Here is a 13,248-nt window from a genome sequence, read left to right as displayed (position 1 = left end):
AAGAATAAGCAAATGTAGGGTAGATGTCGTATCAAATTCTGATTTGAAGCATCTGAGAAAGTCCCAGAAGAGAACGTGGAATTTTAGGTAGGTTCTGATAGACAGAATGAGAAGCTTGGACATTAAGCAACAGCAGCCACAGTTGATGAAATGTAGATTTGAGGGCACATGGTTTATTCTTTGTAACAGGAGAAAGATGAAGTGTGTCCTGAGACAGAAAGTGAGGTTGGCTGAGGCAGGGATAGTGAAGAAATGAGGTAGATTGGTAAAGCTTAGGGAGTAACAAAAAGAAACAAAACAAAACAAAATAATAAAAACCCACAGGCAAGGAAGTTAGACAGGCAGGTACAGGAGGCAAGCATTGACCTCTGTCATGACTCCTGTGTACTGGAAACACCAAACAGACTTGAAAACAAAGTGTAAAATAATAGCTTAACAAGCCCTGTAAGCTGTGAGGATGTAAAATCCCACACCTAAGACTGTCAAGTTGTTTGGAACCATGAGAGGGAATTGTGTAGGAAGGGGTCCAGCCTACACAAAACACACATTCAAATATTTGTTCAGTGTTCAGGATTACTAGGTGGATTAAAATAATTCAGTGTGCTGTACAGAAGTTTTTATTAGGATCAACTGAAACAAGAGACATGAAAGGTCTTGTAATACACACGCTATACAAATATGAGCCATTTATATTGTGTTAATACCTGGAGAAAGATTTCTTATCTCAGGAAACTTCAATATTTGACAAAGAAGTTTGGCTTTTTTAAAAATAAAAAGCGCTAGATAAATTTTATGTGAGCACATGAGGAAACAAAAGAGAAAAAAGCCTCAAAAAGCTCTTTGCTTGTTGTCAGGTAGGAGAAGCACAAACAGCAGGTGGGTCTCAAAATGAAAACACACACACACTCACACGCAAGAAAGTTAGACCGGAAGGTACTACAACAAATGACCACACAAGGGCTGTCAGTCAGCTCCCTACAGCTGGGTAAGTGTATGTGCGAGCTCCATACTGAACTTTTTAAACTTAAAATGGTCACAGTACTCTCAGTCTGACAGTATGTAGCCCAGGGCACTGAAAGGAATATGGTTGTACGGACTCCATTTCTGTCATTTTGGACTTTGCACCGTACAGGATGCTCCCAGGAACCGTTCCTCTCCACTCTTCCTTTGCAGACTAGCCATGGTGAGTGAGGCCTTATCCACTGAGATGGGAATCCAGAGCCGAATTCAAGCATGGTCCACAGCGGTTAGTAAATAAATGCTGTGCCTGAGATTCAGGATTCTGTATGACCGTTACATGTTGATTCCCAGAGTACAATGAATATTCAGTAAATACTTGTTAGAAGGAAGGAAGGAAGACAGAGAGAGAGAGAGAGAGAGAGAGACAAACAAGTGCAGAATAGATTCTGTTTCCTTATATTTTGGCAAATGTACTTGAGAAGGTATTTTACTGTTAGTATTAGTAGTTTAGTTTTTTATTTTATATATTTATTTATTACAATTTATTCACTTTATATCCCTGCTGCATCCCCACCCCAGTGCCTTGTCTCCTCCCAGTACCGCCCCCGCCCTTTCTCCCCATATGCACCTAGAACCCTGATAGGGGAGGTCCCTCCGCCCCTTCTGTCTGACCCTAGCCTATCAGGTCTCATCAAGGCTGGCTGCGTTGTCCTCCTCTGTGGCCTGGTAAGGCTGCTCCCACCTCAGGGGGAGAGGCTACTGAGTTCATGTCAGAGACAGCCCCTATACCCCTTGCTAGGCAACCAACTTGGACACTGAACAGCCAATGGGCTTCTTTGGAACATAGGCTCTAGGTCCTCTCCACGCATGGGGCATGGTTGGAGTATCAGTCTCTGCATCCCCCCTCTTCCCCCCTGGGCCCAGGTATTTTGTCTCTGTTGGTCTCCTTGTGGAGTTCCTGTCCCCTTCAGGTCTTTCTATTACCATCTTATTCCATAACGATTCCAACACTCTGCCCAAAGTTTGGTCGTGAGTCTCCGTAGTTTAGTTTTTGAGAGGGAGTCTTATGATGTTGCCAGACTCAACTCCAACTCCTTAGCTTTAGCAACCTCCAGCCTCAGCCTCCACAGTAGCTGGAGCTCCAAGGGTGTTCCACCGCACCCAGCTATTTCTTAGTGATCTGACAATAAATGCTGTATTTCAAAGTGACAAATTGTCAACATTTTGATCTATTATTATTTAGAAATACAACACAACAGTATTTATTTATGAAAATTAGATCATAGCATTTAAACTGGCATTGCTCAAGCTTAATCTGATTTCCCCATCTTTCTTTGTTTGGACATGCCCACACTTGTGTATTATAAAGCAGAATGGCTAATCTTAACAACTACCCAATGCTTAATCTTAATCACTACTCAAAATCAACACAGCTAGGAATCCTTTCGCTGAATTTCATAGGCAATGAAATTTCTTCCACCACTCCTGCTGACTGATCCCTTTTGCAAATGTCTCCCTTCGCTACCATTTTCCCCTTCCACTTCTGTGAAACTAGCCTTATAGATTACATTACCTTAAATGTCTGACCCCAATGCATGCATCTACAAATTTATCCTATCTTTTGCTGCCATCTGCTGGATGCCACTGGTCCTGAGGCAAGGACCTTAGTCACAAACCACAGAAAGCCTGATGTTACTTAGTTGTTTCTTAATGGTCACAGTTAAGCTAGTAATGAAAACTTACATGTCTGGGGGAAGAGGGCAACGTTGTGATTCTTGGTAGGAAACATAAAATTCCAAGAGTATGGTGCTCATTTTCAAATAATACTTTCTTCTGTAAAGAACTTGTGCCCAGCAATATTTTCACAGAATACACAAAGATACATAAGAAACAGTCCTTGCTCAGGAATAGTTTACTTCCCAGCAGGAATAATCACAAAGGAAGTAAGATATGAAAAAGTTCTTTCAGGGTGTTCTGTGCTCCATATTTTTTGTCACTTGCTCTGCTAAGGAGCAGTAAGCATTTATTGTGTTTTCTCAGATTACCACCTCCGTCTTAAGGAAGATCTCATACTACTGGAGGCCTGACAGCTGGTTTCCAGCAGTGCTCACTCTGACAGCAGCTCTCTTTGTGGCTTGTCTCTACGCAGTTGCCTGGTGCCTCTTCAAGGAGTAAGATTTCAGTTGCTGTTCTCTTTTGCATTTTTTTTTTCATAACGAAATCAACCTGGGATATGCCTTCAAAAGCAGGATAAAAATGAAGACAAAGGCTTTGGGAAAATATATCTCTCTTGTTTTTCATTCTTCATCTTGATGGCAGCTTTTCACGTGTATTAAGGAAACCTTCTGATCTGAAAGCCAGTACTTATTACCAAAATGGTTGATTGGATGATTCTAGCTTAAAGCCATTTTTTTTCAATGAGCATAAATACTATTTGAATCTATCCATATGCATAATCAAGATCAGGATTTCTGATTGTATTTGCTTATTAAAGGATAGACAGAAGTCACAAAGTAAGAGACCAAATAGCCTTAGGAGTAATCGGATAAGGGCTGAAATGATCCAGCAGTTATCTTGTGATCCTCTGGGTTGAGCTATTGTGATAGGTAAGCAGAACGCAGAGACGGTAACAGCAGTGTGCTTCACATCCTTCAGTAGAAAAGGAATTAAGATCACAGAGAAGCGTGATAAGCGGACGGCTGAAATGCAAGCATCTTTCCATGGCTTTTAGAATTCTTGTCCAGAGAGATTGGCAAGAGAGAGTTTTACTGAGAATGTGCCACTGCAGAGGGCTTTTGAAGAGTAAATGGAAGCAAAACATAGGAAAGTTGCTGAAAATGCTTTATTTATATCAAGGGTAACTCTTCTTTTTATAAGCATAACGTGGAAATGTGTTCAGGTGACTCTCTTAGCCTTCTAACCTTGATTCTTATCCTGAAAGATAGACTTCAGATTCTGAATGGTAAAATGGCAAGATCCAAAGGTAAAGGAACAGTTAGAAAGAAGGTTTTTTCCACAAAAGGAGAAGATCATTGAAACGGTTATAAGAGCCATTTGCTGGGCATCATATGACAATTTTGCATAGTATCAAAGGCTGCATGCACAAAATCAAGCCAGCCAAAATTTCATCAGGGACGGGGGTGGGAGGAGTGAGGGGCTCATGATCTCTTACCTTTAGCTGAGGAGCTATTGGTAACTGACTGACTCTGGGATTGGAGCAAGGTGTCTATGTCCTCAGGGATGCAGCCTTTGAAAGGATATCCAGATTCCAGTAGATTTCCCTTCACTCATGTAAATACAGTAACAATAGGTGGACTGAATGTCTCCAAGAAGAAGACTTGGAATTAGGAAGGAAAGCAGTAGGGGGATAGGGAAAAATAGTTACCTCTGAGTTTATTTAATGAACGCGCGCGCGCACACACACACACACAACCTGAATTTGATTCTTTCCAGGGTTCCTGCCTGCTCAAGACTATTTCCTCACTGTCACAGGCATCAGAGTCAACCAAGTCTCACTGAAAAGCAAGCTGTACAGGAACTGAGGTAAAGCAGATCTGATGTTTTAAACAAAGAAGTCTGAGGCTCTACAAGTTTGGTCATAAGTAATTCAATCTATTTAAAATTTAGATATATGTAATATCAATTGGCACTTTGAATGGTTAAATCTTGCCTTTAAATTCTACATCAATTTTAAAGTAGCCTTATTCATCAATGGTTATTGATCACACAATCCACTTTTAGGCCTTGGATCATAACTGACTTGGAGTGAGAATTATAATCCAGTGCTGGTATTTTGCTTCTGGTAACATTAAGGCACTTTTTAACTCAAGTTGTTTATTTAATGATGAGGAGCAGACAGAAGAACAAGAACAAATACAGTACTTTGCAGAAATTTCATTTAGCATAGCATCAAGACACATTATTTATTTCTAGAAGTTTTAATATTAAATACTAACACAGAGACTATTAACCTGAAATTTAAAACCTAGCCAGTTATGTGTTAGACTATATTGGTGGTTATTCAAGCTACTTTGAGCTCTATTTAACTATAGCATTATGTGGGATAGGCATACATATTCATTTATAAATGTTATATCATTTATTATTTGTTCATATTAGCACTGAAATACATATTTTGTGTTAAAAATTAAAATAAATATTTCAAATATGTTCTGTAATAGGTTTGAAAATTCACTGAGTGTTGGCACCAAACAAAACGGAAGACCAAACTTGCTCCCTGGAAATGATAAAGTAAGAACAAAGAGGAAAAAACAAAACAAAACAAAAACAAAAACAAAAAACTATGCTGTAGAGTCCAGAATGCCTGTTTTTGTTATTTCACAGAATCTAGAGAACAAAACCACTTGTGAATAAATGATGGTTGATAGTACCTCATAAATATGAGAGCGTTTATCCAATTCAATTCAAAATGGAAGAAAATCTTGAAGAAGGTAGAATTGCCACCCACTTTTGAAGGGTTTGACCCTGATGTCTGTGAGGAGTCAAGGGACAGTGATGTTATATGTGGAGAGGGAGAAATGATGGTGGGCATTGCAGGGATAGCTTTCAAGTCTCCTTTGCTCATTCTTTAGGTAAAATTAAATTACTTAGATAATCCGTGGGGCCACTGCTAAAGTAATTTTTCTGTCTGTTTATCTTTATCAATTCAGTTACGCAGGGAATACTTGCCATGTGTCAAACTTTCTCAAAAGAGGGCTTCTGTTGATGTAGTCATTGAGTATATGTCCTTTGTAATGTATCTGCTATTGTTTACGGAAGAATTTTATACCCACAGTCAATGTGTTTTATCAAGCCCATCCCCTCCGTCCCCTCTGCTCTAAATCCTCATCTCGTTCCTTCCCTCCTGAACGTGAGTATTTCCTCTCAACCTAACGTGATTTTCCCCTTTATCGAATCCACTTAGTGCTCCCTGCTTGGGTGTGTGAGCGTGTAGGGATATCTGCTGGAGCCTGCGCAGCTGCCCTGAGAGCTGCTTCCTTAAAGAAAGATGACTCTCTTCCTAATGTCTTTGTGTTTGGTTTGGCGGCAGCACTCGGTGGCTTTTCCAACCTATTACAGAAAATAGCTGAAACATTTATTTGAATCTTTAGCACAAAATATGCATTTCAGTGCTTTCCTGAGCGTTTTCAAAAGGACAGACTTTTTCTCTTCCAGAAACCATGGATTGCCAATAGCTCCTCAGGTAGGGGAGGGACTGCAGGATTACCTTCCCTGTCCATGCTGGAAGTTTGTCTGGCTTTATCTTGTGCGTTCTTGTGTGTGCTTTCTCGATTGCTGTGATTTTTGTATGTGAAGCTGTGCTCCCAATAAACACTGTCTTGTCCTGGTCATCCTCCTCCTCCTCCTCTTACAAACTTTCCACCCTTCTTCTGCAATGATCCCCAGTCCTTGGGAGTAGTCAAGTAAAACAATGACTTCAAACCATGATACTTTTGAACAACAGAACTAGTTTTTTGGGGTGTTTGTTTGTTTCTAAAACTGCATTGACTCACCATCTTTGGCAAATAAAATATTTTCTAGTGAACACTGAGACAATTAGGACTTATATAATGTTAATGAATTATATTAGTCCAATGGACATTTATTCATTATTTAACTAGGCCATATTATAAAGTATATCAAAGTATTTAAGAAAGAATTACACGGATTTCTCTATTTGTATGTCCCTATTTTAGCTAATACAAGTAAAATATTAGAAGAAATAATGCTTGTAATTGATAAGATTCTCAAAATGTTCATGCATGTAGTAAGTACCTTAAGATTTCAGAGACCTACAAAGTCTCTGCAGCAGAACACCCAGGGAAACTGCAGAAGAATGAGCACGGGAGGTCACATGAAGAAGCTGCATTGTTTTATAAATGGGAAATGGAGGAAGGTTGCACGTGTTTATCTTGGCACTGAGCATGGTTTACAAACTCTGTGATGTTTCACAACCTTTCCTTCCGTTTGGACCAGCATTCCTCTCTCTTTTGCCTTTCTCATACTCGAGGAGTCTGCTTACATGGACCCAGAGCCTTGGTGCCACCTTCTCCAATTCTCCTCCCTAATCTTAGTTAAATACTTCCAAGATGAAGCCTGCTCATACTTCATCCTTGCTCTGCCGTGTAGTATAATGGGCATATGCGCTTTTTCCACTACATGATTTCTTTTACCTTCCTCATTAATGCAATTTTTTGCTGGTCTGTTTGTTTCACTTGAAGAAAATTATCACTGAAGTTATGTTTGCACACAAAGATTGTGCAGGCAAAAAGTATATTACTTTTTAATCCCTTTTCCACATCTTGTGTACATTTTTTTCTTTCTCCAAATTACTTCATATTTGATGCAGGCACTATCATACGCTTTACAAACACTACCTATGCTAAGCTCAACACTAAACTAATTGACCAACTTACTCTCTTGGCCCCGAAGAGTCTTTCTCAGTCTGTCTTCTAGTATCTGAACTTTCTGCAACATGGTCCACATATATCATGACCTTTAATTCCTTTGTTCCTGTTCTTCCATTCTCCTCATTCTAGACATGTTTTCCCATGGCAACCCTCAAGATTTTAATGTCATGAAATTTTTTAATATTTCAAAACTTTAAATTACAAATATTCACTTCTGGTTATTTCTCAATTTGATTCAAAATATTTAGATATTTATCAACTTACCCCAGTGGTTTTATGTTCACTGTCATGCCTATATTTCTTTTTTTTTTTCTTTCTTGTGTACAGTTCACTTGTTTCTGTCTCTCTTGACCGTGTCCAGGATTTGACTGGGTCCTAGAGATGCAAGTTTAGGTCCTCCTACTTGCCTACAGGACCTTACCCATGAAGCCATCTCCAGAACCTTGTGCATTTTCTTTCTCCATTATCCACCTAATGTATCTTGCTTCTATCTGCCTTAAATACAATGTCTAGAATCATAGCTCCACTCACAAACATTTCACTTTCTTCTCTCACTATCTCTGTAGACACGCTTGGGGGAATTCTCCAACCCCAATAAAACACCCATCTCATTTATTATATGATAACATTAAGTTGCACTGTGTTTCTTAGGAAAATAACCTAATTTTGTCTTCTGGACTCACTACAGCTCATGACAGTGCTTTCAAATGGCAGCTCAACATAACCATGCTAATTAACTTTCCAACTTTGAATGAGGGTACTAGACAGCTCTTCCATTTTCTTCCCCTCGTTTCAAACACACCCCTGTCTTCTCACTTGAACTGTGAATTCTCTGCACACTTCACAAACAAAAACACAAGATTATATTTAAAATTCTCTTGGATGTGCTTGGAGAGATGCCTCAGTAGTTCACAGCATATGTTGCTCTTGCAGAGGAAGCAGTTGGGTTCCCAGTACCTACAACCATTGGCTTACAACCAGCTCTAGGAAATTGGGTGCCTCTGGTCTTTATGGACACCTACATAAAAATGCATAAACATATATGTATGCAGGCATGTGTGCGCACACGTACACACACACACACACACACACACACATACAATTTTAAATAAATAAATCTTGTAAAAGCTCTTAAAAACCTACTGCAGAAACCTTCTATTCTGTCCCCCAGGTACCAAGATATCTCTGTTACCATGTCAGTGTTCGACTCCTGTTATGTAATAAGCACCCCTCTCTGATAATTTCATCAAAAATATTTTTCTGCTCTGTTTCTGTTGTCTAATTTGCACGGCCTGACATGGAGAGTCACTGTTGTTTTGCTTTTCTCAAATTCTCGTCATTCTTCTTTCAAGGTACTTCTAGTGACACCATTCATCCCTTCAGCAACCATCATAACTCTTCTTAATAAAAAACATTGACTAGCTGTATACAACTGCTATCCTTCAAATATTTATTCAACTCAAAAGAGGGTCCTCCTAAAATCAATATTTCATGATATGCCTCTTAGTCAGGTCCCTATACAATTTAGGGAGAGAATTGGACTAATTAGGATGTCTCCAAACCTATACTTATAAATCCAATAGGAAGGTGACACTAAATCCTTCGCTTTGGTATCAAGCAACATGATTAATCTGTTGTCAGATTGTTTATGTATAAAGGATTCTAGGATAATTAGAGATATTTGTAAAACATTATTTTAATTACTATGTATAAGGTAATTAAAATGTCAGCATCTGCATACAGTGATAAAAACTTGTAATAAAATAGTAATTGTAAATTTGTTTCTTCCAGACACCAGTAGTTTAGGGTGGACACACAATTGATCCAGGTAAGAAGCCTATTGCATCATTGCTCCTGTTTCTAAAACATAGAAAACTTTCATGACACCATGGAGAAGCAATATGATGTGATTTATAGTACATTGTCAAGGTTTCATTATGTTAAAGATATTAATTAAGAAAACTATAAATGCTCATTTATGCTTAAAGTTCCTTGTGTATTATAAATTATTGTACTCTTAAAATAGCCATTGCTTCTTTTTTGTGATAACAATGATTCACAGACTAATTCTTTTAAGTACTTCTATTAGCTCTATTAATCTCCATCATTTCAATAATTAATAATTTTTTCAGGCCTAGAAATTGCCCCCTAATTTGCCTTACTCTTTGTTTTCTGTATTTCTTAGAAACTCAAATACTGTATCCATTGCTATTGTATAATGATACAAACGTTTATGGATGGAATTGTTCCAAGCCCAAGCCCACATGAGCAAAAAATATTCTAATGTCCATTCCTCATGAGTTTATAAGGACAGAAAGAATAATATTTCATTTTTCCTACTGAAAATAATTGTTTTGGGGTAATATTATATTGTCAAGACTTGAAATGGACATATTTCCACTGTCCTTATATAGAACCCCATATATATTTCCTTACTTCTGATACTGTAGTGCCATCTATAGTTTGTAACCATGTCACAATGTACCAGGTCTTTGTTCTTTTGTAAAGGACATATTGACATACATGTTGATTATGTAGTTTTCAAATTTTAGGCAATTTATGACCCATTTAACTCTTTCTCAGCTAGCTAACCCTTATTTCCAAAGAAGACAGAATTCATATCCTTGGATAAACTCTGCTGCATGTGAATACTCCTATTGTGCTTAGGAAATAATTACCAGCATGTAGAATAACTCTGATCATTGCTACCCTTACTAGAAACTTATTTGAAGACAGCATGAAATACCAGTGGGTTCCATAGTAATGGGAACAGGGACTGTCTCTGACATGAACTAATTGGCCTGCTCTTTGATCACCTCCACCTGAGGGGGGAACAGCCTTACCAGGCCACAGAGGAAGAAAATGCAGCCAGTGAGAGACCTGATAGGCTAGGGTCAGATGGAAGGGGAGGAAGAGGGCTTACCTTATCAGTGGACTTGGGGAGAGACATGGATGGAGAAGGGGGAAATAGGGTGAGATTGGGAGGGGAGGAAGGAAGGAGCTACAGGGAGGATGCAAAGTGAATAAAATATAATTAATAAAAATAAAAATGAAAAAAAAATTGAAAAGAAAAATTCCTAATGAACTTCTTATGTTCACTGAACTGTCATGTGTGTTCACCCTTAGAAGCCACTATTCTACAGATAAGGGGTGATAGTACCTAAGAAGGAGGGGGAGTGAGGGTGGGCCCTGGAGGGGATGAGAGAGGTAGCCAGGATACAAAGTGAAGAAATTATAATTAATATTAATAAACATATTAGGCAAATGAGTCGGCTACCAAAATATATTACTCAGCACTTATTTCAGGAAAGAAATGGAATAAAAGAAAACACTGATAATGAATCCCAAAGAACAATCTATGTGGCAATTGAGCTACCTCAACCCCATACTTTTAATATCTTTAATTCCAGGATGTTGTGGGTTATTTATTATTGATTTATCTTTTAGTTAATCTGCAGTCATTCCTAAACCAGCTATAAACCCAAATCACCACACAGAGACTAGGATTTATTTAATTAACCTCAAGCACAATGCTGGGCAATAGTTACTCCATCCTAAACCTCCAAGCCTGCATAGTTTCCTTCCATTCAGATTTCCCACATTATACTTGCCTTTAGTAATATCGTAGGTCCAGTTCATCTCTCCTCACGGTTCCAAGACCCTCCTGCCAATCTCCGTTCTCCTCTTCCTCCCCCTCTCTTCCTTCTTCTCCCCACCAGACCACGATGTCCCACCCTATTCTCTTCCTTGCTCAACATTGTGGCTGGTTGTTTTATTGACAATACAGAGAACAAATGCTAGCATGTTTTCACTAACTTGAGACAAGTGATGCTTAAGCATCACAAAGCAATGTCCCGATTGAAGCCAGATTGTGGGGTAGAGAAATCAGAATTTGAATGAACAAGGTTAAATTTTATACATTCCAAAAGAACATTATACCAATACTAGGACCATGTTTCCTGTACTATATCCTAAATTCATTATTAGAAAGTACAAAAAGAGAAAATTTCTCTTCTAATAGGAATGACAAATCTGTAGAGTTTTTAATAATTTTTGTAAAAATCATATATATATACACTTCTTTAAGTTTCACAGCCAATCTAGGAGCTAAGTACTGATTTACCTGTCCCACATTGAAGATATGATACAGAGTAAAGTCAAGAAACTTGTACAGGCTTCATAGTTGGCAAATACAGAAATGGATCCAAACAGACCCACATAACAAATATCATGGTTTATCAGCCAGCAGCCATAAATGTTTGCTTTCACCTTTTATGATGGATTTTGGGAAGTAGCTTTAAACTTCTGTATTTGCTGCTTTCAGCAAATTTTACATATGTCTTGCTCTGGTTTAGGGCTACAGAAGAGTACATACTTTAGATTGCAGCTATACATTAGCTTAGGTGATAAAATTTGACTGCATGGATGTCCAAAGAAGGTAAGGTTGGTTGTTGCAGTGTTCTCTCAAAGGCAGGTCAAGCAAGCAGTTTAAGTACACAAAACTAGCAGTCGTGACTTTTACGTGACTTCAAGGTGTATTACCAACTCTGGTTATAAGCTTCAGCAAAAGTTCTGGTCTCTTAGAACATTAGAGAGATTTTCAGAATATCACATGGTCACAGTTCTCACTGTTAATTTCTCAGTGAGAATGCTCCTCAGAGTCTAGAAAAGGGGAGTCAGTAGATGTTAGTAGCAGTGGAGATAAGAGCTCCTCAAAAGAACAAGTGACTCCATGAAGCTTCCTATGAGAGACTGAAAGAATTTCGTTGGCAGAACGCAATGATAAGAAGAAACCAATATACGCTTATTAGGAGTTTTTGAGTCAAATAAAGTTAACTTAAAACCCTCATCTTTACTCTTTTCTCATACAGTATACAGAATCTGATAAACATATACTTGAGACTATTTGGTTAATTATTAGGAAACCTTGTATTCTGGGGTTCATTGATTTCACTAAAATCAATAAGTTCAGAAACATGGGGCAATAAAAGCAATAACAATTATCTTAACATAGTACAATATTTTCATTGGTGTTACTTTTATTAATTAAATAATATTTTAATGCTTACCTTAATATTCAAATATTTAAGATTTTAATCCAGTATTTTTTTTTCCTTTCTCAGTGACAGTAATGTAATATCTATTTAACAGTGAGACAGGGGATGTCAAGATGCTGAACTATTAAGAAAAGAAAATTATTCCAAAGGAAGACATTTTGACTTGAGCCAGAAGAAAGGTCACCATATCTTCATGTCACTTGCTTTATTTGAAAAGGTCTTTGAAAACACAGCTTTTTAACAATAAAAGAGCACCAGGGTTTTGCAACATAACCTGCTACTTTTGTGTGATCTGTCGAATGCTTTGATGTGCCTGAATTTTACCGCTGCATTTATGCTGAAGTTTATATGCCATAAAGATCTAGGTGTGAACAGTTAAGGATCTGCTGTGCCATAACAATCACCACCTGTAAGTAAAGAAATAAAAACTGAGCTGAGATTGTGCTGATATCTCAATAACTAGTTGTAATTGGTAGTCATAGGAATTAATTCAGAACATAAAATACATGCAAGGAGACTAAATTCTTCATTAAGCATGAAGAAATATTTTTTTTTTTTTTTGCAAGACAAGGCCCAATGGGTACAACTATTTCCTATCCTTTAAATAATGAGCTTCCCTTATTAATTTGTTTATATTTCTGTGTATGGATGTATTGACTTATCTGTGTGCTCAAGTGCCTTCAAAGTACTGAAGAAAGTGTTACATCCCCTGGAACTGGAGTTACAAGCAGATATGACCCATCTTATTTGGGTGCTGGGAAATTGTCGGGAGCCGTGACTCAGCGGCCTGCTTTGATACTTAAATCTCAGCTGAGAGATGG

At 38.0% G+C, this 13,248-nt stretch overlaps 1 protein-coding gene across 1 annotated transcript in view; it reads left to right on the top strand.

Annotated features, from left to right (window-relative positions):
* The window catches only part of LOC132649777 (cadherin EGF LAG seven-pass G-type receptor 2-like), a 98,554-nt gene extending 92,753 nt beyond the window's left edge, over positions 1 to 5,801 (top strand). Inside the window, exons 19-22 of the mRNA XM_060374217.1 lie at positions 3,001 to 3,131; positions 4,414 to 4,503; positions 5,142 to 5,211; positions 5,631 to 5,801. Of these exons, the coding sequence (XP_060230200.1) occupies positions 3,001 to 3,131; positions 4,414 to 4,503; positions 5,142 to 5,211; positions 5,631 to 5,801 (462 nt within the window). The remainder of the gene's footprint in view (positions 1 to 3,000; positions 3,132 to 4,413; positions 4,504 to 5,141; positions 5,212 to 5,630) is intronic.
* Positions 5,802 to 13,248: the final 7,447 nt, after the last annotated feature.

Source organism: Meriones unguiculatus, chromosome 21, assembly GCF_030254825.1.
Source record: "Meriones unguiculatus strain TT.TT164.6M chromosome 21, Bangor_MerUng_6.1, whole genome shotgun sequence".
Classification (NCBI taxonomy): Eukaryota; Metazoa; Chordata; class Mammalia; order Rodentia; family Muridae; genus Meriones; species Meriones unguiculatus.
Note: the sequence above shows the minus strand (reverse complement) of the source record. Positions and strands in the feature narration are given on the sequence as shown.